Genomic DNA, 25,638 nt, shown 5'->3' on the forward strand with positions numbered 1-25,638 from the left:
GGATACTACTGTACTAGTTATAGTAGTAGTGCTATGACGATACAAACTCTGCTTTAGGGCTTTCTTATCGTAGCGAATGTTAGTAAGCGCTAACCGGGCTTATAACTATTACGTTAGAAGTGTAGGAAGTTATTGTACGGGCTTATATAGGGTGTTTCAAAAGCAGGTTATGTATTGTATATGTCTATCTAGAATGGACAAGTATTGCTCTTAAAGAGGCTATAGGTGACTAATTAGTCACCTGATTCTTAGCGTACGTAGCCTCAAGTTTTGATAATAGGATGTTGCCTATATACACGCTCGGATCGCGACATATCCTAGCCTAGTCAGATAGTATAGAAGAGAACTGCAGAGTCTTGTAGAAGAAATATAAGGAATGTAAGGAATGAGCTAGGAAACATAAAGCCAGATTTGCCCTAGAGAAGTATCAACTCATCTACTTTAGTAGAGCTAGAAATAGACATAATATACAAGCCCTAATCACTATTTAGGGACACATAACAGAACCCTTAAGTGAATTAAGGGTGCTAGGAATATAGCTAGATCTAAAGCTTAGCTAGGGACTATAGGTCAAGAAAGTATAGGCAAGAGTAGACAACAATAGGCAATCAATTAACAGGCTTATAGCCTCTATATAGGGAGCTACATTTGCGAAAGCAAAGGTTATATACAAGGCTATTATAAAGCTAGCCATGCTATATAGAGCCTAGATCTAGTTAGCCTAAGACAAGATCCTAAAGAGAATTGCAGATCCTATTAGTAGAGCCTAAGCCTCCTGTCTAAAAAAGGTGCTTAGAGTATATAAGTCAACTCTAATAAGGGTAGTCGAAATAGAGTCTAGCTCCCTTCTAGCTAAACTCTACCTTCAAGGGTTAAGATACTAGTATATAGGAAAGACGTCTATATACCTAGCCTAGCTAGTAATCTAGAAGGTAGTTAATAAAATCAGGAGCTAGTATATAAGAAGGTATAGACAAGCAAGACCTAATCTAGCTCTATAGAAGTAGTAGGACCTATAGAAGTTTAAAGAACTAATAGAACAGCTGCACCTAGCCTAGTAGGAACAGGACAGAAGGGCTTAGGGGAGAGGATTAGTAGCTAGCTAAGGGAAGAAGTAATAGTCTCTAGCTAAAAGGATGGCAGGACTCCTCTAGAAGACTAAATAGATAAGAACTCTATAGAGGCTAGGAACCCTAAAGGCACTCTAACAGTTTAGTAGCCACAACTACCTACTATACTTAGACCTAACCAGGTCAGAAGTAAGTATAGTAATATAAATCCGCTCTAAACACATCAGAGTTAGGGTATACCTATATTAGAGAAAAGTCCTAGATATCGAAGACAAGAGTTGCCTATACGGCTACCTATCCTAGAATGTCGAATATAGACTTCTGGTTTGTAAAGAATAGAGTATAGGGAGAGGTGAATAGAGGGCAAGGGCAAGGAACAGAAACTTCTAAGCTATAATTAGCAATAAGGGAGACCTCTAGAGAATTATAAGGTGGATTATCTACTAAGGATTTTTAGAGCAGTTCTCTCTTACTAGGGAAACAGAGAGATAGATTAAGGAGAGAAAGAAGGAGGAGGAGAGTAGGAAGAGGGGGACAACTCTAGGGTTATAGACAAGGTAGTTAGAGGCTAACCACTATAACACTAGTACACCCTAATAGAAGGAAAACTAAGAACTTATAGTAAGGAAGCTATTAGAGAAGGAGAGGAGGTTTTTACCTAGGAACAGGTTTCCTACCTTATGTAGTAATATATATAGACATAAACCCGTATAGGCCGGAGGGCACTATAACGGGTAAATGAATCATCTATCTATCTATATTGTTTGCTATAAACTTAGCTAATAGAGTCTAATCTAGCTAGTCGTCCTAGGTATAGTTAATAAAGATGCGTAGGTATTACTCTATTACTTTGTTCGTATTCTCCGACTGTCTATCTATTTCTAGGTAGAACGACGAAGATAGCTTTCGATTAATACTAAGTAGCGCGTATATCCTACGCTAGAATACGGAAACCTATTACGTACTACGATCCGAGACAATAGACTTCGGGAGCCTATATCTACTAAACACGTACTTAAGGAATACTAGTATATAATACTCTACTGTTATCGAGGTAATAGGAATAATATGTCGCTTCTTAGTTAAACGGTATATAACGGTTATAATGTTCTCGTACGTTTGTCCGTCGACTACGCTTATTCCCTTCGGTAGTTTAACTATAAAGTTAATAGAGATATCCTCCTAAGCGCTAAATAGTACTAGTAGCGGTCTTAATAGCCCTAGGTACTAGATGTTAGTGTTCTTATTCGTACGGTAAGCGCGGTAGGCACGTATATAGCTCTTAATAAATCGTACGATGCCTAGCTAGGTATAGTTACGAGCTACTAATTTATACGTCTTCTCGTTCCCTAAGTAACTAGCTACTATATAGTCGTAGAAAGCCTATACGATACGAGTACGTACCGGGATTTCACCTTTATCTAGATTGTCTTCTAACTCCGGAGGAACGAATAGGCTATAACTACTATATACATTCTTACTGTATATTATGCCTCTAACTAGGGCTATATAACGGTTATTAATACGGTGCTTCCTTAGTAAGGTATATAGTTCATCTCGTTCTAGCTATTAAACGGCTTCCTTAGCCTCTAGTTACGTATAGAGTCCTCGAATAGCGGTCGTAAGCGGGGTTATAACATTATTAGTATATACCGATAATACTCTAGTAGACGATAGGTTTAGGATACGATCTAGGCCTAGTAATACCTAATACTACTATTAGTTTCGTAGGTTATCTAGGTCTCTAGGCTTTGGCAAGTCCTAAAAACGTCGGGTTAAGCTGTCTAGCTTAGTACCTTAAACTTCTAGCCTATAGACGATCTTAAAGAAGAACTACGAGAGAAACTCGGCCTAGCGAGCTTGTCTACGGTTCAATTGCTTCGTACTTATGAACTATTCGAGGTTCTTATAATCGGAGTATATAAGCGTCGGCTTGTCCTTAGATTCTAGATCTAGTAGATTCTTATAATCGTTAGTACCGTATTCGTTAATAGTTAGCTCCGGTCGCTATTCCTAGAAAGCTTATATAATAGCTAGGAGCTCCTTATCGTAGATGTCGTAGTTATATTACTAGGGATCTATCTTCTTAGATATATAAGCAATAGGATGTAACACTCCTTACTTGTTACGTTATAAGAGTACTACTACTATTACGTAATCTAAGGTATCTGTTTCTAGAATTATCTCTCGCCCTAGGTAGAAGTGTTTTAAGGTAGGCGTATTAATAAATGCTTACTTTATTGCCTCGAACGCCTATTAATATACTAGAGACCAGTTCTATAGGATATTCTTCCTTATAAGCCTCGTTATAGGCAAGTAGATCTTACTAAAATTCTTAATAAACCTACGGTAGAAGTTAGTAAACCCTATAAACGACAAGATATCGGTGATATTCGCGGGTATAGGCCAATTCTTAACGTATTTAATCTTAGCTAGGTCTATCTTAATGCCCTCATTTATGATAATAACACCTAGATAAGTAGTCTCGTATCTAAAGAACTCGTATTTATTAATATCTAACTAGAGCCCGGCGGTATCTAGCTTTCGTAGAACCTTTAGAATATATTAGACATACTCTTCTCTTATCTTACTAAAGACAAGTACGTTATTAAGGTAATATAACAAGAAGTCATCTAGAAACTCCCTTAGTATATCGTTTATAAATGACTAAAACGTTCCTAGTATATTATATAGTCTAAAGGGCATAAATACGTACTTAAACTATCTATATCTAGTAGTAAAGGCCGTTTTCTACTCGTCTCCTACTATAATACGGATGCGATTAAACGTAGCGATAACATCTAGCTTAGTGAACTATTACGCGGTAGTAATACGATCTAAGGTCTCTTAAAATGTTAGAATCGGGTAGCGACTCTTTGTCGTAAGCGCGTTCAGAGCTCTATAGTCTACGTATACTCGTAGCCCTCTACCCGGCTTTTTGACTATTAGAATAGGTGCTACTACTAGTAATACGCTTCTCTAAATAAAACCTTTCTTAAGTTAGTCGTCGATCTACTTCTTGATCACCTCGTTCTCTCGTATAGAGAAGGAGTATAGTCTATAAAATGGCGGTATCTAACTATTCTTTAGCTTGATCTTATAGTCTACGCTAGGCCGTCGCGGTAGGACCTTGTCTACTTCCTTACGGCTGAATAGCCTAGCTATTTCCCTAAACTGTACTAGTAACAAAGGTATAGGATCCTAGTCTTTGTCCTTACCGTTTATAAAACGTTAATAGTCGTTAGCTAATATAGTAGAGGCGTTAAGTTACCGCTAGGTATAGTTACCCTAGGGCTCCTCCTATCTATCTATATTTTCTTAAGTATTAGTATCTACTAACATCGCCGCGCTACCTTCTAGTACTAGCTTTGCCCTAATACTAAAAGCCTTTAGTATATACGCGGATAGCGGGTCTCGTATAACTTGCTTATTAAGATCTTCTTTCGAATTAAACATCTATATTATATATACTTTATAGCCCTTCCTCCGGCTTATACGCCGAAGTGCTTCTATATTAATAGGCTTAATATAGATCTCCGGCTCAGTCTTGACCTTTAGTTCTTTCTTCGTTCGACGCGCTAGGCGCTTAAGTATTTCAACCCTATTATCGGGTAGTAGCTAGCGGACGTAATAAGACGGTTCCGGTTTATCGTAGATATCGACGGTATATCGTATTACTACCTTCGTCGTATACGTCTCCTATACTACTATAGGTTCGTCTTTATCCTCTACGTCGGGTTTAATATAATTAGATAGAGCTTAAGGTTACGAACTCTCTAGTACTAGTATCTCGGTCTAAAGAACGCCTATTATTATAATACCCTTGTCGTTAATAGACTATACGTATACTAGTTCAGTTCCGAGTATATAGTTCTCTCGATAATATAGTAAGAATAAGGTTATAGTTCCTAACGTATAGTAGAACGTAGATTAATGCTCGTCGTACTAGGGACGGCCGAGGACTATATTATATTCTAGTAATACGTAGTAGCTAGACCTAGTCTCTACGTAGTTACCGATCTGAATCTATACCGTTGTTCTATAAGTAATAAGGTCACTAGTAGGTCGGCTATCTACTAATATTAGCCCTAACGGATTGGGTAGCTATATTATATTCAGGTTGTTCTTATACGTAAAGTCGATATTAAAGTACGTAGAGTTAGTACTATTATTATAAAGGGTTTAAGTAGAGATCTTTCTATTTACTATATATAGTATAACTAAATAAGAAGCTATTACCGGATTGTGTTTATCTATAGAGTAGTTTATAGCTAGTAGAGAGTATACTAATATACTTAAAACCTTGCCTCTCCTAGGAGGCCTATGTTTATATTTATACTTTTTCTCGTTTTCTCGTAACTCTAACTCGTACGGTCTACTACGTGTTACGCTTACGGAGTAGACTAGGCGTTTCCTACGCCGCCGGTATTATTAGCCTTACTACTATTACTACCGTTACGGCGGTTGTTACTTAGGTTATAGCCTAGCGTAAATAGGCGGCGGGCGACATCTCGAAGGGGGTACTAATCGGTATCGACACGGCGGTGACCTTCTTATTTATACTTTAAGCACCGATTCTAATCGATATATTCCTAGGCGCGAGTAGCTAACTAAAGGTTAGATATATTAATATACCTAAGGTCGATCAGCCTACTTAGTCTTAGCGTTCGAGTTAGTATTATTACCGCTACTACCCGAAGCCGTATCCTTCTTATTATCGTTACCCTTAGTAGTCTTCTTATTACCTTAGGTCTTATTACCGTTACCGGTCTTACCGTACTTAAGGTCGAACGCCTTAAACTTGTCCTTATAGTTATATAGCGTAGACACGACTTACTTAAGGGTCATATTAACTATGTCCTCGTTTATAGTACGGTTATCGTAGCGCGAGTTTAACTTACGGAGTAGGAAGTCCTTCTCGAGTTTTTTTTCCTTTACGCCGTTATTAAGGTTAACGATATTAGCGTTCTTACGGAAGGATAGGTAGAAGTTACTAAACTTCTCCTTATCACCCTACTATAGACTATTAAGCTTAGTTATAGTATTAGTATAGGTATTATAGGTATTATAGCGCCGGGCTAGATCTTCTATTATCTTATCTATAGAAGCGTACTAAGTAGTCGTACCTTCCGTAGACTTAGTAAGACTAGGGATCTTTAAGTCGATATAGGTCTATATACCGTTCTTTAACTAGCTCTAGACGTTCTGAAGGGAGTCCTTTACGGTACGGTACTTAGAGGCTTAGAGCTTAGCTTCGGTAGTACGCTACTACTCTTAGAACTTAATACCGTCGCTCTTTAGATCGAACTTAGTAGGGGCCTTTGGCTTGTTAGAGGACTTGATACTAGTAGTTATATCGGCGTCGTAAGTTGTATATACGGAGATAGAGTTACTATCTAAGTCGGTACTCGGGCGATTCTTCTTACCTTACGACTACCGTCCTTACGGCTATTCTTACGACCCTTATTACCGTCGTCCTCGTCGTCTAATAAGTCCGATAAATCCGGGTCCGACTTCTTCTTATTAGGCTTACCTCTATTCTACCGACGCTCTAGTAACTCTTTAGACTCGGTTCGCTAAGGTAGTAGATCTTACTTTTCCTTAGACCGGCTACGGTCCTTCTCTTACTTCTTAAGCTTAGTAATACGCTTCTCGGCTACTACGAGCTTAGTCTCGGTCTCTACTAGCTTACTCTCCGCTACCTTACACTACGTACGATACACCTTCTTTATATCTTTAGCCCTTATAAGCTCGTCTAGGTCGATAATAATAGTATTATTACGCTTAGCAATCTCCTCCTTTAGTTACGTAACCTCCTCTTCTAGGGACTATCTAGTCGCCTATTCCGTATCGATTATATCCTCGAGTCGGTCTATCTAGTCCTTAGTATCTAACGCCTTACGGAGGTTAATACGATTAGCTATATTAAGCGTAGTATTAAGCTTATACGTACGTCGGTAATCGGACTCGATATTATAGAGGATCTTATAGATCTACTAGGGATAGTCATTGACCGTCTTCTTAAACTTGTCTATATTCGACCTGTTTAACGAGTTGAAGGCTTCCTAGAAGTTGTCGATAGTGACCCTCCTCTTCCTCGGTACCTTAGTACCCTTATCTTCTCTCTTATCCTCGATAAACTCCGCTCTATATAGGTTAGCTAAGTTTAGCTCTATCTCGACCTCCTCTTCCTTAATCGCCTTAAGTTAGTCGAATACCTTCTTATACTACTTACGGTACTAGGTATTCTCGTCGAGGAGCTTATTTACGATATCCTCTTTACGTCCTTACGTCTATATCGCCAGGTTTACGCTATCGTTATCGGGCGGATCGGATAGTAGGGTAAAGAAGGATAATCTATTAAGGGACGCGCAATAAACGCGTCTATTAGTATTCTCTATACTTACGCCTAGTACGCCGGTACCGGTCTATCTTACTATTATTACTATATTAGCTATAATCTACTTTAAGGTACGACTTAGCGAGTACGATACCTAATCTTAGTACTTCCTCGTATACTATCGCGGTTTCTCTATAATCTCCTAAATATAGCTTCTCGTGTCTCTCTATACGTTAGTAATAATCTATTCGAAGTGTTATAAGTAGGTATAAGTACGTAGTTAGGTAAGGTATAAGTCGAATAGATGTTCTATCTAAGAGAGGCGCGGCGGGCGCGAGAGTTATATACGGGCGCTAAGCCGCTAGTCGGATTAGTTAGCGGGCGCGGGGTCTAGGTACGTACCTACGGGTTTAAGTAAATATACGCCGGTACGGTAATAGACGGTATCTTAATACGACGACATCCTATAGAATCGTTACTAGGAGGACAATTCCTCTTTAGATTCTTTCCTATCTAGCGAGTCTACTTAATAGGTACGTACGTTATACCCCGACTCGCTATATCGCTTATAGCGTCGTAGTCTTAGTACTAGCTAAACACTATCTAGCGACTCTCTACTTACTTCCTACCTCCTAGTATCCTCTAGAGGTATTAATTACGACGCCTTATCGAAGGTTAGAGACCCTCTAGACTAAATGTACTTACGCTTTCGTACTTTCCGCTATATAAGAGCCTTATTAGACTTACGTAGCTTACTAATCTCGCTTCGTATAAGAGCTATCTAATACGCTATCTCTCTACTCCCTCTCTATTACCCTATTAAGCGACCTTCCTCTTTCTACTACGCCTTTCTAAACCCGTAACGACGCTCTAAGACGTAATAATACCTATTATAAACCCTGTCTCGTCGAAGTTATAGGTGTCCTAGTTATTAAATAGATACGAGTTATATAGTAGTAGAAGACGGCGGATTATATAAAAGACGAAGAAGGATCTAATAGGATAGCTTGTATCTATATATAGTATCGCTAGTGTTAGTATAGGTAGATACTAGGTATCTAGATGTTTACTAGCCTATAGGCTAGCAAACCCTAGTTACGTGATCTAGTTACATAACATACCTACACCTATATACTTGACCTACGGCCTATATGTCCTTAATACTAGTTAAGGATACTATACTTCTCCTTTATATTACGTATAAGTAAGAACAACTCCTTAATAACGTCTAGATCTTCTATTAGGGCTTGCTAACGATTATATCTACGTGTTATACGAACCCTTAGCTCATAATACCGCCTAATAAACCTGTCTATCTAATTAAGACTAGCGGGCTTAAGACCCTTCTCTTATAGTAATAAATCGGCTATTACTTATATACTAGCCTTTAGTAGCGGGAACCCTCTAAGATCTAGCTCGAGTATATACTTAAGTATCACCCTCTCTTCTAGCTCTATAATCTTCTTTGAATTAGGCTCGTAGTTATCCCGAGGAGGTCGTCTATTCAATCGATACTCTAGTATAGTTCGAGACGCGTCGTATACCTTTATAGTAAGTCGATTCGTGATTGTTACGTCGCGTTTCGTGGCCTAGACAGCCAAGGTCAGTTTGGCCTCGTTTGAAGATAATATACGCTATAATAGTAGTTATATAGCTATATCTATAGAAGTAGTATAGTTCTTAGCAAAAGTAGCCCGCTCGGTAGTATAGCCCGCTCGGTAGTAAAGCACGTTATAGTGTATTTAATATTACAAAACTCAAATTATCGATAGATCTATATTAGTTCTATATTTCTAGAAATTTATATTCTCGTATCTAGCTATACTACAAAGTTATATCTTATTTTCTGAATTTTTTTAGAAAACTCGTAATTTAGCGGACCGGGAAAGCCGAGTACACTAGATGTTTAGTCTATACTAGTATTCTTTTGGACTTAAGGGTCGGGACGCTTTTCGCCGGGCTTTACTAAACTCGAGAAGTTGTCTAAAGTTTACCCTCTCGGCGCGTACCTAATATATACACTATATATATAATATATAGCTTAGGTAAGTATATAACGTAGACACTCGACGCGTCGGCTCATCGATCTCTACGCCAAAACAAGACACATTCGAAAGCTCTTATTAAGGCCATTCTAACGATATACAAAGCAGGCCACTGCCCCTAGGACTAAGGGAGTTCTACCTCATTCAATCTAGACAGCTTAAAGCTCTCTTCACCCTATTTCTTTAGCTCTAAACGCCGCGGAGGTGCCTAGCTACATTAGGCAACTCCTAGGCAATAGTAGCCTAGGCTACGGCACTAACGGCGCCTACGGCCCTATAGGCGAAGCCCCCCTAAGATAACTAGTAGCAACTTATAGAGGACGTAAAAAGTATAGAAACTAACGATTAGCTCCCTTACCGGTCTCTATAGGTAATGATCACTTAGCTACGTACGGCGCTTATACTATCGTATTACCGAGGGCAATAAGAAATAAGGACGACGTCCTAGGCGATTAGTAAGGCCACCCGGAATCAACACCCCTATAGCTAGGCATCGGTCGCGGTATCGATACTAGGCCCCCGCCTAACGCACGATATAGTTACGATCCGTATTATAGTAAAGGAAGACTAGGCCGAAGTTGCGAAGCTATCGAACAAGGAGCTCGCCTAACGAACTAACTAACTAGGGGTGGTCGTAGTGAACTAATAGTCTAACGGCACTCTATAGATCTATACTAGCTCTACTACTACTAGGAGGTACCTAGAGGTATAGCTATAGTAGGTATCTAAGGTTACGGCATTAGCGAAGGTCTTAACGAAACAATTCACGATCCTAGTCTACGATATACCTAAGGAGTTTGACCTAACTAACTAGGGTCACCTACGCGCTCTCTAAGAGGACAACCCGGTCACTCTTAACTCTCTAATCTAGAAGGCGACTTGGCTCTATAGGAAATAGCTAGAAGGTAAGAAGGCCTCGGCGCTAATAGTATAGCTACAAGACGCGAAAGCGGCGGATCTAGCGATAGAACAAGGCCTAGTCTAGTAATATAGCCTCAAGATAGTAGAAAAGTACACCTTATCCTTTCGTGTCCTCCAATACTTCAAATGCTAACAGTATAGACACCAAACCTACACGTATATAAACAAGTAGGCCTGCTCGAACTATATAGGAGACTATATATCTAGGGACTATATATCGACTACGAGATAGTACGCGAACTGTCCGGGGTACTACCTATCGTATAGTACGGAATGCCTATAGCGGAAACTAGCGAAAAACAAGGCAATCACAAACAGAACCGTCGCCCTAAGATTCTACGGCGACCGTGAGGCTAGTCTATACCGGAACTAACTAGCGGCGGTCGGGCATAAGCGCCCTAGGGCCGAGAACGATATAAAGGATACGTAACCTAGGGCGTACGGGAGGCTACGTGCTCTACTAGCTACGGCGAGGGAATCTAACTAGGCCCGACTCCCCTTTAGTATATAGCCGATAGGCGTAGACTAGGACGTATAGGGTAGTAGGACATAGGACGATATAGAGGAAATGATTGTCGATGCCGATAACTAGCCTCGACACGCTTAGTATCATCTAGTATAACGTTAACTATAGCAAGGATATAGTCTAGAACTATTTCCTACACGAGGCGGACCCGCGCGTCTACTACGTCCTTATAATCTAGGAGCTATAGATTAACCCGTACTATAAGAGACTAACGACCTATAAGTCACTAGGCTATACGACATACCTACGAGGCGACGGTAGACCCCGTACGTACTTCTATATTAGTAAGGACATACTAGAATCCGACTAGGAGGTAGTGTACTACGTAGACGAAGAAGGCGGGGGCGATATTACCTCCCTCTACGTAGGTAGTACCTAGATACACAACCTATATATACAACCGCTAGCCTCGAGGTCTAGCCGCGACCTAGGGGTCTATAGACACCTAGATAGTGCGCTCAAGAGACAAGGGTGCCACATCGTAGTAGGAGACTTTAATATATACTACCCTTCCTAGGAAAGCCTTATATAGCCGCACCCTATAGCCGACGAAGTACTCGACTTAATAGCGAGCAACGTAATTGCCCTTAATACCCCGAAGGACCTAGGCACCTAGAAGAGAGGGGGACTCTAAGGCACGATCGACCTCTCCTAGATCTTAGATAGCCACTACTATACGGTAACCTACTATAGGATCGAACATAAACTCGAGGCGTCGTTAGACTATATACTAGTCAGGACCTCTATTACGATATAGATATAACGTATACTAGCGGGAACCCCTAAGCTAAACTAGGGAAAGGCCCACTAGGCTAACATCTAGGCGTACCTCGATAACTCTAAGAGGCTAGTCTAGATCGCGTAGTAGCAATATAATAGTAAAGACGAGATAGACGAAGCAGTCTAGGGGTTAATAGACGAAATAAGAAAAGCGACCTCACTTTACGTTCCCCTTACCTAACTAACGATATAGTCTAAACTATACTAGACGCCGGAGTGTACTACGGTAGTAAGAGAAGTAAGGAGAGCCCGCCGGGTGTGGACGAGTAGCTATAGCGAGGAGGCCTAGAACGTATATAGGGAGGTATACTAATAGAAGAAAGCTATAATACGAAGGGAGAAAGCAGTCGGCTAGAGGGCTATAGTAGAAGAAATCGCCGGCAAGCTAGAGAGGGTATAGAAGCTAGCGAAATAGGCCCGACAGGACCCTATACAGGGCCCCTCCTTCTCTATCCTAGCGCTATAATCGCCTAGTAGCCCGGTTAGCGACCCCAAGGCTAAGGCGCGTCTACTAGCTAGCAAGTTCTTCCCGCCCCTAGTCGAGGCTGATCTAAGCGACATAAACAGCTCTACTCCCCTAGCCCCTAGTATCGCGGTCTAATAGGAGGTGTCCGAGGGAGAAGTTACCGCTATACTAAGGAAGTTACCGGCGAAGAAAGCCCCGGGGCCGGATAGGATCCTAAACGAGCTACTAAAGAAGTGTAGAGATTAACTAGCCCTAGTAGTTATAGCGATCTTTAACGCCTGCCTATAGACCGGGTACCACCCGATAGCTTTTAAATAATCGACGACAGTAGTCCTACGTAAGCCGTAGAAGGAAGACTATACGTAGGTAAAGTCGTACCGCCCAATTGCGCTCCTTAATACTCTTAGGAAGGCGCTTAAGAAGCTAGTTATAACGAGACTCTCCGAGGCGGTAGAGGAACACTCCCTACTCCCGGATACCTAGATAGGTACGCGCCTATAGCGATCGACGCTATCCGCGATAGAACTTATTACCTCTTAGGTAAAGGCTATCTAGTATAAGAATAGGGATAAGGTGGCTTCCTTACTTAGCCTAGACATATCGGGAGCCTTCGACTACGTATTATACCCGCGGCTACTCTATATCCTAAGGTCGAAAGGACTCCCTAAGTAGCTTATTAACTTCGTACGGTCCTACCTCTAAAACCGTAGTACGTCGATCCTAGTCGGCTAGTATAGAAGCCTATTTTAAGCAGTCTATACTAGAATCCCGTAAGGCTTAACGCTAGTACCTATTCTGTTCCTCTTCTTTATAGCGACGCTGCTCCTAGCCCTAGAATCCTAGAACACCGCTACGAGCGGCTTCGTAGACGACACAAACATCCTAGCGTAGTCTTCCTCGACTAAGGAGAACTATAGGCTACTAGAAGAGAAGCATAAGATCTACGAGGACTAGGCTAGGAGGTACGGGGCTCGGTTTGCCCTAGAAAAGTACAATCTAATACACTTTACGCGCCGGCCACGGTTCTATAATATCTAAGCTTCTATCTAGATATAGGGGCATACGACTAACCCGGTAAATCAGCTCAGGATCCTCGGACTATAGGTGGACCCGGCGCTACGGTAGAGGAAGTACGTATAGGCAATATTACGGAAAGCTAAACAGAATATAGCATTATGCTAGAGGCTTACTACGTCTATATAGGGGGCGGACTTCCGGTAGTCACGACTTCTATATACGGCTATTATACGGCCAGTCCTTACCTATAGTAGCTAAGTGTGGTCCTTAGGCGAGAGGGCCTACCTATCGAAGGGACTCGTCGCGCCGCTAGCGAAGATCTAAAACCAATGCCTAAGGAAGGTCACCGGGGTATATAAGTCGACACTAACGAGGATACTTAAGTACGAGACCGCTATACCGCCGATCGACCTATATATCTAGGGACTACGGACCTCCTACTTAGGCAAGTCGGTATAGTACCTAGTATAGAAGGTCATCGCTAGTATAGTCGTAAGGGCCCGCGAATTAGTACTAGCGTATAGGGGCATTCGACCCGGAAACGAGCCGAACTACCGGGTAAGGGACGAACAGCTAGTAATATAATAGGAAGGTAAGAAATTGTTTATAGAGCAACTATAGAAAGAGAGGTAGAACAACTAGGTTATAGGGTATAGTAGACGCCCTTAGCTAGCGGGACAACCTAAGGAATAGTTAGCTACAAAATCTGCGGTTAAGCACCCCCCGAAGCTTATCTACTACCGCCTTACGAGGGTATAGAGTAGTATAGTAACCTAACTACGAAGCGAACACATCGGCCTCTAGGGGTACCTATTATAGAGGAAGGTTCTAGGATACACGAATACTAGCTGCCCCTACGGCTATCGCTCCTAGAACGTACGGTACGTACTCCTCGTCTATCCGAGGTAGTCGCTAGGAAGGGGGGAGTAGATAGTAAAGGCGAGGAACCGGACGATTAGGGCACTTCTTAATAACGCTAAGGACCTACGGCGTATTACGAACTAGATACTAGAGAAGGGCTGGCTAGAACAGTACCGCCTAGTAGGAATAGTATAGGAAGAGAGGATACGACGTAGCGCGACGAGACCGGCTAGGAGCGGGGGCTAACGGGGTAGTGATATAGACTACGTACGTTCAGAGGGAAAGCTAAACTAGACAAGGAGTAGTCGGGGGCGGGAAGGGTTTTCACCTATTCGGGTTTCCCTTTGTATATAACAATAGATATATACCTATATAGGCCGGATAGGGTCCTAGAATAGGGGAATGACAAATCTATCTATCTATCTAATATATAGCTCATTTTACTCGCCTTATTACGACGAGTCTAATAGGGCTCTTATTATTATATATAAGGCTATATTTGACGCGTAATTAATAGAGAGAAGTTACGTATTTACGCGTTACTTTTATATATAGAATATACTAGATCTACCTTTATTTAAAAACTAACCTCGAAATCTCGAACGACTACTGTACAAGCGCCGTACCGCTATAGTATATAACTCTAAGATATATATCCTATCTAGCTCTTATAAGGTCAACGACTCGATCGGTATAGATATTAGGTATATATATATAAGGTACAAAAACAAGATAGTATAGCTATATAGGCCAAAGGGCACTATAACAGCTTAAATGAAATATCTATCTATCTATCTATATAAGGTATATATTACGCGCTCGGTAGGAATTGTCTAAACTTGAGGTGTTCGAGGTAAGCGCGCCGTAAACAGTAGTCGTATCGTTATAAAAAGTATATCGGTAGATCTATCGTAGTAAGGCGAGTAGAACGAGCTATATTTCGTATATATAGCGAGTGTAGCGGGTACGCGTAAGGTCGATATATCTAGAATTCGTCGACTCGAAGCTACTCTCGAGTTTAGTGACCCTAGTCGAAATTCGTCCCGACCCTTATGTCTCTTCGAATATGCCTTCATACGCAATACTGGGAGCCACTGGCAATATCGGCAGATCGATTCTGGAAGTCCTCCTTCAATCGCCAGACAATCACATCAATGCATACTGCCGCTTCAAACAGAAATTGTACAAGCTAATGCCGGTCGTTAAGCACAACAAACAAGTCGACGTCTTCGAAGGCGAGCTATCAGACATCAACCTTCTGGCCAGGTGTTTGATCGGCACAACGGCAGCCTTCCAAGCCGTCGCTGTAGACGGCAACCAACCAGGCTGCACGATCGCTCAAGACACTTCGCGGCGCGTTACTACTGCTCTCGAACATCTCAAGGCCAACGGACACCGCCTTCCAAAGCTCGTCGTCACCTCCTCATCCTCCACAGACCACAGTCTGTTGTCTAATGTCCCATCCTTCTTCCGCAACATGCTATACCGAGCTTTCTCCCATACCTATGACGACCTCCTGGCGGCTGAGAAGTTTATTCGATCCAAGGACGATCTGATCTCAGCGACTTTTGTTAAGCCTGGTGCTTTGACGAGTCAGCCTCAGGTCGGCCATGAGTTGAGTCTGGAAGTGGCAAAGTCACCGCTATCGTATCTGGATCTGGCGGCGGGGATGATAGAGCTCGCCGATGATAGCAGTGAGCGGTATGACATGAAAGGAGTTGCAGTCAACAGCGCAGTCAAGGTGCCGTTTCCCCGGGAGTCCCCGATGAAGATCTTCAAAGGACTTTTGTGTCACTTCTTTCCGTGGTTGTATCCCTATATTGGATGAGCAAGGTCTTGCAATCGACCCCCTCATCGCTTGTCAAACCCAAGAACAACACTGCCGGGAAGGAGACAGCAAGCGCCAAGTGTACACCTGGCAAGCACAATGTCCCACCTATCAAAAGCCCTGAGAGTCCTCTTGTAAGACCAACCTATTCCGCTACGACAACAATGTGCCGCACATACGAAACAGTAGGCCATCGAAGCTCCAACGACAACTGCCGATACGCACGGTTCCGATATTTCCTCACGTGCGACCAATGGCGGGCCCAAGAGCGAGTAGCCAGACACCTGGGATACCGGCAACCAGAGTACTGCATAGGCGCACGCATGCCACGCTTTGCCTTAGCGCCATTTCATGTGACCATCAGGTGGCCGGAATGTCGGCGTCGGATCACGTTCTGATGGTGAAGGGACAGACGGGAAGGCTCTTGGGAGATAGCGAAGGTGTATGTGGAGGTATTGAGGGCATTAGATGGCGATCAGTTGGCACGGCGAGCGATTTGGGATCCGGAAACGATGGTAGTCACAAACAGGGCCCAGAGCGGGCATCAATGTACATCGCAGCGAGTGTTCAACGTGTATCAAAGTCTGTCTCGTCAAGGATGACACATTTTACTTCTCCGACTCCATCTTCTCTTCATATTCCATGTGCAGATGCGTCGCCCAGGCTAACGTCGATTCAAGATCAAACAACACGCGTGCGGAGAAAGTGTATCTCCGTCGCACGTGACAGCCCTCGTTGCGGGACAAGTCCATACCTTCAACATGCATTGAACACTACAACATCGACCGATACAACACTAGCACCCTTTCCCACGAATCACAACCCACCACTCTCCCCATCATGGCCCAGATCAACTGGAGATCAATCAACGTCGACGCCCTAGACCCCGAATCGTCCTACAACTTCGACCTCACAACCCTCACACCCGCCATCGAACCCATTTCCACCGCAGACGTCCAGACCCTCGCCGGCCAGATACGGCAACTATCAAGAGGAGGCAACGCAGAAGGTGCATTGCGAGGCGCACTCGAGAACCCTCCCTACGGCGCAGACGATCAGGGCAAAGTACGTTGACGCTAGGCAACAGCCACATGCACATATATCTTGTATGAAGGAACGATGATACTAAGGTAGCGACACTACAGCAACTGCACCTCCAAACCGTGATAGAAATCCTCCAATCAATACGACAAGCCGAAATGACGCCTATCCTCCAACGCATATATCAGTCCGAAGGTGGATCGGAGGTGTGCGATACGTTGATGAAGTACCTATACAAGGGCATGGCGCAGGGACAGCCTTCCTCGACGGGGGCGAGGAATGTTACGCCCCAGCCGACGGGGTTCTCGCAGGTGGGTGGGAGGAACTTTGGGGGTGGAGAGGGAGGGGGGCAGGCTATGAGTGTTTTGCTTAGTTGGCATGAGAAGGTGAGTTGATACCCTGGGTAAGAGATGTGTGGGGGCTGATTGCTAACGATGGGATAGCTTGTGGAGATGGCTGGACCGGGTAGTATTGTGAGAGTCATGTCGGATCGGAGGACTGTCTGAGCGGGACGCGCAAGCGTTGCGACAGTCTAGTGGAAGAGATGAAGGGCGCTCCCCTGTGCACACAGGACTCCCGCCATTCGGATAGCGCAGTAGCGATACAACCTTGTCATACGTGGCGGAGATCACGGCGTCGTAGAGGGCAGCTGCCTGACAGCGGGCTGTGAAACAAGTAGCCACTCGCAAGAGGCGCATACCGACCTGAGGGTACCGTCCTCAATGTGGCCCCACAGGCGATGTATGACTACCTACCTCTCTCCAATTTCTGTCATCATTTCCTCCCCCAACTCGCACTATACAGACTGTTACATCCACATTGGCGACAGCGCGCTTCCAGCCACCAAAATGCGCCTCATCACCCTCCTCGCAGCCCTCCTGGGTCTGACCCAAGGCATCGCCCTTCCCGTGCCCACTGACACCGACAACAGTGTGGTAGCACTCAACAACACCATATTGCACGACACGCCCTTCAACAACAACACCCTCACCCTCACCACCAACACCACCACACCCCCATTCCTCTCCCGCAACAAACCTCCCCACAACTGGCCCTCGAACTGGGGCTACCAACCCAAGCACTCAACCCAGGTCAAACTCCTCCGCTTCAAGGGCCCCAAATGCACCATCCCCCACGACCTCGTCCACGAAGAACAAATCGACATCGCGCCAGAAGGCTACGAAGACGACCCCAACATGGCCTGCAAACAATTCAAAAAAGAAAACGCAATGCAGTTCATGTGGTTCCAACTGCCGGCACAGATTTTGAAGCAGGGGTATGGGGGTGACAGGGGGAGTGTGCATTATGCGGGGCCGCTGCATCATTGTCGGGTCGTGGTCTATAGGGGGCATTTTTGTGATGGGGAGGAGGTGGGGAGTTTGGATGAGGGGGATGAGGAGGTTTGTGTGAGGGCTTTTGGGGGGCATTCTATGAGGGTGGCGTGTTGGAAGTAGGGAGGACTTGAAGGGGATGTGGTGGTGCTGATGGGCAGGTAGTGAAGGTTGGCATGTGAAGATTGAAGATGCTGCGAGGCGAGATGCACATTTCAGGGCGTGCTGATAAATCTTGATGGCGGATGCGGTGTCATCGCGAGTCTGGATGTGAGAGGAGGTATGGATGAACCTTGCTTGAGCATGCGTTGTGGGATATCCAGGTTTATGAGCATTTAACATCTACCACGGTCGTTTCGGTAGCGCGCGGGTACATCCTCTCACGACAAGGATATTTTGGCTGTCGAAGCGGTGTATATGCCGACACGCTTCCGAGATGCTGAGGATTCGAAATGACCGTGGCAGATGTTATTGAGAATACATCTGTTTCTGCAGTAGAGGGCACGTATTGTATTCATGGCAGACTCTGTGGCTCCGACATGACTTGCTGCACAACATTGAACGCAGTAGAGAAGTATCATATGTACAGTCTTGTTGTGCCCTAAGCAGCTATCTTGACTGCATTGACGAGATCGCGGTGAGCTGGCTTCACAGCCTATTCCCTGGCTGAGCTCTCAGGGTAGCAAGACGGCATTGGCATACCGATCCACGTTCTGCCCACATGTGTTGTCCCAACATGTGCGAAGTCGGATCTGCCCTCAAGATATAAAAGCTGCCAGTGCTGACACCATCGCCACCGGATCCTGCCACAGCATTGACCAAAGTCTATCATGGCCGCCGTTTCAGCACAAACCCCTGTCATCAAACACCATGGCGATAGCTCATCTCATTATCCTCTGTCGAATGAGTATGTCGAACTCACGCCTCGTTGATGCCGAGTCACGTTACTGACATGTCGTGTTCAGCACTATGGAGCGAGAACGTCTCCATTTCCAACATGAAGCAGTAATGGCGTTGATGGAGCAAGAGCCGATCCACGCTCCAATCCTCGGCCACCCAGTCAAGAAAATCATAGACATCGGCTGTGGTGTGAACGCTGATATGACGAAAGTCCTCGCACAGAGATTTCCGGTGGCCAAGGTATACGGCGTAGATCTCTCAGCAATTGACGCCGAAGGCGTTGCCAGCAATGTCGAATTCATTCGCGGGAATATTGCGAATTTGATTGGAGTTGACGAGAGGCTAACTCCAGGCAGTGCTGACTATGTCTTCAGCCGGTTCCTCGTAGCCGGGATTGATGACTGGGAGGCTCACATCAAGGCTGTAGCGAGGTTGTTAGCGCCTGGTGGGTGGTTGGAGATGCATGATCTCAAAGTGTTGCATTGGTACAGCCTCCAGACGGGCGAATGTCTGTCACGCGAATGGGAGTGGTTGAAGTCCCTCGAGAAGCGGGAACCGACGTCGGACAAGAGCGATCTGCATGGTATCAAAGACTGGAAGGGGTGGTTCAGAAGTGCTGGCTTGAATGATGTCGTCGTGAAGCCATACCGTCTTAGATACGAGCCGACCCCGATTCCTGAAGAGCCAGCTGCTGAGCTGTATGCGCAGCACGGGACGACGATGTCCTGGATCAGTTTCGGTACGTCATGCGAGCGCTGGTTTCCAGGTCCTGAGAACGCCGAGAAGAGGCGCCACTTGATTGAGGGGTGCAAGCAGAACTTGAGGGGCGAGAAGGGTAAGCATTTGCCCATCGTTGCGGTTTGGGGCCAGAAGCCGGGCAACTAGATAGAAGCATGCTACCTTATAACTTGCAAGTCGTCGAGCTCACGGAGATATCCTCGCCAAGAGCGTTGGGTTTGATGCCGAGAGGTGCCCGTGCTTTCGTGCTACCCATCCGTCTGTTTGGCAGTCCACGATAGTCAGTCGCTCTAGCCTTTCCGCTCCCGGTTCATGAAGGATTGCGATATCCACAGGGCGAAGCCCCGGGCGCTCACAATACACTAGAGCTAAGATTAGTACCGCATGTTGGCTTTCAGGACAGAGGTAACCTACCGACAAGCTCTTTCAGAGAGTCTGGCGTCACACTCTCAAGACAATGCTTGACTTCGTTCCCGTCATCAGAGTCAGAGAAGTCTCCAGCCGGCACGAAACTGTCGTCGCGATGTGTGCCAAACAACGCTATGGATGAGACATGAAGGCTGTTCAAATGCACGAGGTCTCGCATTGAACCAAGACCGGGAAGATGACAATTCTGCAAATATTCGTCGTTCAGGTCGCCTGTGATATTCCGAAAGTCATCATCATCGAGCATGAAGTCCCGAGGGTGTTCGAGATGGACCTGTTCTAGACTTGGGCAGCTTTCGCGAATTGAGTCGCCCAGATCCGCCCAGTCGAAGCGCCTGTAATTGTCTTCGCGGGAGGGCCATTCGATCAACAGAGACCTCAAGCCAACGCACTCCCGCAGGAGCTCTGAAAGATCCTCTGGCTTCGCAAAGCAATCCGTGATCTCGAGCGTCTCGACTCGAGAGCGAAAAGTCACTCCTTCGTGATGGGAATCTAGGCTTGATATTTGGTCGAAAGTGTTTGTATGGAGTCTTTGCAGCTTCGGAAGCCACAGTAGCGACTCGATATGGAGCACGCTGACCTGCAGCTCGGATGTCGATTCGAGCTGCACGGTCCTGATTTTGTGGAAGCTTGTCGTGTTTTGAAGTGCTACGTTGCATTGTTCTTGAGAGTGTAGTGTCAGGTCAGCCCCTTCAGCGGCCCGTATCCCATGGACGATGTCATCGAACCCATACCAATGCCACAGATCTCTCAAGTTGCCCTTGAGATGCAACGTCTTGGCTTTGGGACAGATCGTCAGTAGCGTAAGGAGACAGTATTCTTCAGATATTGTGTCCTCATTGATCTCCAGATACTCAAAGATGTCCGTTGCGAGATCCAAGTCGCGCCGCACCAGGTCCTCGATCGCTTCCAGCTCCAAATCCACCTCGATAGGTCTGTCCTCTGTGCTGCCTTCCTCGATAAAGTGAATGACTTCCTCGACATGCTGTGTGAGTGGCAGATTCCGGCTCATCGTCCGTAGCAATAACTGCAGTCGACGGAATCTCTCGGCCGATTCCAGGTCTAGATCGCAGATACCGATGCTTCTATAGAGAAGCGGCATGGCCAACTCGTGCAGAGCTCTGCTGACGCGACATATCGCAGCGCATGTTTTCTTGTCGTTGAAGTCCAGGAACGAGAGTATGTGCTCGACAAGTTCGACAGGTAGTGTAGAGAACATTGCTGTCCTTTCCTCTGGGAAAATGTCCGTATTTGCCAGTAGCGCGATGTCCGTTGATGAGGTGATGGCGATGAGATGCAAACAGTATGTGAACAGATGTTGTTCTACCAAACATGAAGCCGGCAGAATGCCGACACACGCAACCGCGCCTGGACTTAGTTACGCTAGCGCGCGATATCAGCTGATAGAGTGTCACATGACTGAGCTTTCGACCGATGCCACCTCAATCGATCGACCGTCCTTGCTGTCATTAAACCGTGGACAGCAACACCATCCACCTCACACCCCACCCTCCCTCCCCTTCCCCTCCCCCACCTCCCAAATCGACTCCCTCACCCGATCCATCCGTATAGGCTTACTGATAAACCTATCCACCCCACTCCCCAACGCATCCTGCCTCGCCTGCTCCGTGACTAGCGCAGTGAGTGCATATATCGGCGTTCTGGACACCGCACTCTGCATCTCATAGGTACGGATCTCGCGGGTCGCTTGGTACCCGTCCTTGACGGGCATGGAGAGGTCCATGAAGACGAGGTCGAAAATAGTGGTGGTGAAGGCGTCGATGGCTTGTTGTCCGTCCTCGGCGAGCGTGACGGTGCAGCCGATCTTTTGGGCGCACATGCTGAGGACTTTGAGGTTGGTGGGGTTGTCGTCGACGATGAGAATGTGGATGTGGATGGGGGGTTTGGGGGTGTTGGGTAAGTGCGAGACAACGCGGTCTGGTGTCGAGTTCGGGGAGGTTGGGGTGTCCAGTTGTTGCGTGGTGGTAGTTGTCGTCGTTGTCTTCACGGATGTGATCGATGTGCTCTGCATGGCCTTTGCCAAATCCGATGTGGACCTTTTTCGTCGGGTCGATGGCACGTCTTGCCTCGTCGACGACTTGCCGCCTCCCCTGCGTCGCTCAAGTAAGTTGAGCAGAGCGGTTGTCAGTTGCCTAGGGCCAAAAGGCTGTTTCAAGCGCGCCTCAGCCACGGCAGAGCCATCTCCAGTAGCATCTTCACCTCCCCTGATACTTCGAAGTACCCAAGCATAGCCCGTTGCGTCGTGGCCAGCATGTTGCAGTACAAGGTGGTGCTTGCCTGAGTCAACTATAGCAGCTGGCGGCCTATCGAAGGACACATCCATGCCTAGCGATCTCGCCGCAATGCTTGCGAACAACGACCTTGTGGCAGAAACATTTTCGTTCTCTGACTCGTTCGCTGGACTTGCCGTCTCCAATGCTGGTAGTAAAAGCTGCAGATCTCGGAGTCTTCCAACATCGTCAAAACGCTGGCTTCTTGTCGTTCCTTCACTTTTTCGGAGCCTGCCCTGTGCCCTTAGCGTGTCCCCGATGGGCACGACCACACGGACAGTAGTTCCAAACCCTACCTCACTCCAAACTTCAATCGTCCCTTGAAGTCCTTCAACGAGTCTCTGCACGATACTCAGACCGAGCCCAGTCCCAATGGACAGGTTGTCCTCTTGGGCAAAAGGCAGGAAGAGCCGGTGTTGCAGGTACTCTTTACTGATTCCACAGCCAGTATCCACGATCTCAAGGCATACTGCCCCGTTTTCCATATTGCCTTCTTCAGAGTGTTGATCATTCAGATTAAGTCTCACGTTGATGCGTCCTTCGGAAGTGTACTTCAGAGCATTTCCTAGAAGGTTCATGACGATTCGCTTCCAGGCACCAGGTTCGGTCTCGAAGGACCAATTGATCGCTGGTTCGACATCGATAAGCACGATGGTCTGGTCAGATGCGTGGCTCTGGCATTGCCAAGTATCAGGCGCGGTCCTCTCTGATCCGGCAGTTTCACTTCCAAAGTCTTGTGGTGGTTGACGGGCAGCGAAACCTAGATACACCCCTTCTACTACGTCTTGGACTAGTGTGCTCAGATCCACCACGGTGAAGCGTCTTGCGTTCTCTTCTGGAGAGGCAATGTCTGCGGTGCTGGGAAGATCGGCGGGTCGAGTGATCAGGCTATTGATCCTACGTCGCGCCAGATCAGCAGGTGGCCTCTGACCAAGATCGGCACGACTTACTTTGCAAAGTCCAATAAGTGGTCAACTGTGTCCAGCAGAGTTGTGCCGCATGAGGCGATGGTGTCCAACATTGAGACTTCCTCGCTGGACTTTATGCTCTCACGTAGCAGTTCGGTGCCTGCAAGGATACCGTGGAGTGGCGATCTCAGCTCATGCGAGACTGACGCGATGAAGTTGGATTTTACATCAGAAAGAGCGGCAGCTTCAAGCCGTGAGACTTCGGACATGATTGAATTGCCGAAGGCGGAGAAGTAGTTGAGGTCTGCAACAGACAAGATACGGGTTGGATCCTGGCCATACTTGTTAGCGCACTATTGCAGACAGTTCTCACTATAGGTAATGCCCACCGAAGTCCACCCTATGCAAGCAGCGAACCAACGATCCTTTGGATAGTCCCAGAGCGGCAAGAAAATAATCGAGCGCGCCATAGGAATCGCTCTGAACATGTCGGCCGCGTCCCGCTTTTCTTGTTCCTCATCGTCAGGTGGCACAAGCCCAAATGTGCGTCGAGAAGGGTGCTTTCTGTATTGCTGGTTCAGATCAGTATGCGACCGGATGATGACGCCCTGTGTATCTGAAGAGAGTATGTGCCCGAAGGGATAGCGTGCTAGCATCCGTGCCAGGAGGGCATCCTTGAGCTTCAGGTTGCTGCCGTCAGGGTTGATTCCGTTGCGTGGTCCAGCTTCTATCGAGTAGCCAAAAAGCCGAGCGTTCGAAGCGTCATGTGCAGGAGACTGAAGACCAACGTTAGTACAGCTACTCGTGCTTGGGCGCTGTGATGTGCTCGTGGTGGCCTCCAAGGTATCCTGTACGCATAGTAAGTCAAGTCAATCAAAATGGCGTTCAGTGAAGGAGAGATGTACGGACCATAAACGCCACTCCTTGCAGCTCCATCGACTGATGCACGATATTCCCGGCTCTGAAGAAAGCCTTCGATACTTCAGGCGAGAGGATTGTGTTCTGCTCAGGTTCCAGGATAGATTGGCTACTTTCTGACGCGAGGAACGAAGTCTTACGTGCGAAAGAGACATCGGCAGATTCGGTAGTGGTCTTGGAAGTACTTTGCGCGGGCGATATGTGCGTAGAAGGCACACTCTCCGTGCTGGGACTGCGCGTGCTAGAGCCCGCCGAGGTGTCAGTTGGATCGGGGACTTGCCTTATTGCTGGTGGTCGCGCCACGTCCATGCTAGCTAACATTGTCCGCTGTTCTCGAAGACTGGAGACGCCCGCGACGTATGAGCCTATGCCGCGCACGAGTCCTTCCACGCGTTGGAACTCAAGCCGCGACTTCATGAGATCCAGATGAGACATGATGTTACTGGCAACGTCGGCCAATGTTGCAATTTCGGCATCATTGTAGTCTCTTGGTTTGTCGTCGACAACGCAATAAGATCCAATGACGAATCCGCTTGGACTCGTCAAGGGAACCTCTGCATAGCTGCGCATGTATGGAAAGCCCGTCACGTACGGCCGAGTCGCGAAGTGTGCATCGGCTTCAAAGTTGTGGATGACATAACGCGAATGATCGGCGTATACGTTGGGTGTATCAATAGTCATGTCGTCGGAGGTGAAGACTTTAATAGTCTGGGGACAGACTCCCCAGCTGAGCTCCAGGCTTCGAAAACCAAGATACAGGCCATCGTTGTGCGCTTTCAAGCCTTGAGGGGAAGAAGTGTTCGACCTGGTAGCTTCGCCTGGAAAGGTTCAGCAAGTTGGTCGGCTGGAGGATGAGCATGGCCAGCGCACCGATGATGTACTGATGTGAGCTGTCAATCAGAGAGATGAAGGAGCGCTCGCATTCGAGCTTGTAAACGCCCAGCTGTGCTAATGCCGTCAGCGTCGGGTCTGGAAACGGCGCTGGGGTTTCGAGGTCGGGTTGTGGTGCTCGTGGCACAATGGAAGCAGCTGTAAAGTATCTACACGCCAGTCAGTAAGCCACAGATGTCGGGATGGCGTGGCATCTGACTTGGCCAATTCGAGCGATCGTGATCTTTCTTGTAGGAAGGATTCGGGAGGATCCGCTTCGCACGGTACGGCTGGGACGATGTTCATGCTACGGATGGCGAGAAGTCAGGATGACCAAACGAGAGGGGTGGTGTGAAGAAGT

The 25,638-nt window shown here is 46.3% G+C and overlaps 5 protein-coding genes across 5 annotated transcripts; 4 read left to right on the top strand and 1 right to left on the bottom strand.

The window, feature by feature from the left end:
- Positions 1 to 15,092: 15,092 nt before the first annotated feature.
- On the top strand, positions 15,093 to 15,854 carry CLAFUR5_10127 (Oxidoreductase aflX; the record flags this gene model as incomplete). Its single annotated transcript, XM_047909275.1, has 1 exon — positions 15,093 to 15,854. One exon carries the CDS (start codon positions 15,093 to 15,095, stop codon positions 15,852 to 15,854), a length of 762 nt encoding a protein of 253 aa, XP_047764444.1.
- An 840-nt stretch (positions 15,855 to 16,694) lies between these two features.
- Positions 16,695 to 17,401, top strand: CLAFUR5_10128 (Actin-related protein 2/3 complex subunit 5; the record flags this gene model as incomplete). The annotated part of the gene is made up of 3 exons (XM_047909276.1): positions 16,695 to 16,919; positions 17,000 to 17,281; positions 17,339 to 17,401. 3 exons carry the CDS (start codon positions 16,695 to 16,697, stop codon positions 17,399 to 17,401), a joined length of 570 nt encoding a protein of 189 aa, XP_047764435.1.
- A 342-nt stretch (positions 17,402 to 17,743) lies between these two features.
- Positions 17,744 to 18,349, top strand: CLAFUR5_10129 (uncharacterized protein; the record flags this gene model as incomplete). Its single annotated transcript, XM_047909277.1, has 1 exon — positions 17,744 to 18,349. The coding sequence occupies one exon, from the start codon at positions 17,744 to 17,746 to the stop codon at positions 18,347 to 18,349; it is 606 nt and encodes a 201-aa protein (XP_047764436.1).
- Positions 18,350 to 19,056: 707 nt separating this feature from the next.
- Positions 19,057 to 20,011, top strand: CLAFUR5_10130 (Methyltransferase; the record flags this gene model as incomplete). The annotated part of the gene is made up of 2 exons (XM_047909278.1): positions 19,057 to 19,133; positions 19,192 to 20,011. 2 exons carry the CDS (start codon positions 19,057 to 19,059, stop codon positions 20,009 to 20,011), a joined length of 897 nt encoding a protein of 298 aa, XP_047764001.1.
- Positions 20,012 to 20,258: 247 nt separating this feature from the next.
- Positions 20,259 to 25,583, bottom strand: CLAFUR5_10131 (Autoinducer 2 sensor kinase/phosphatase LuxQ; the record flags this gene model as incomplete). Its single annotated transcript, XM_047909279.1, has 7 exons — positions 20,259 to 21,658; positions 21,890 to 23,478; positions 23,532 to 23,793; positions 23,863 to 24,337; positions 24,399 to 25,225; positions 25,278 to 25,447; positions 25,498 to 25,583. 7 exons carry the CDS (start codon positions 25,581 to 25,583, stop codon positions 20,259 to 20,261), a joined length of 4,809 nt encoding a protein of 1,602 aa, XP_047764000.1.
- Positions 25,584 to 25,638: the final 55 nt, after the last annotated feature.

This window comes from Fulvia fulva, chromosome 7, assembly GCF_020509005.1.
Source record: "Fulvia fulva chromosome 7, complete sequence".
Taxonomy (NCBI): Eukaryota; Fungi; Ascomycota; class Dothideomycetes; order Mycosphaerellales; family Mycosphaerellaceae; genus Fulvia; species Fulvia fulva.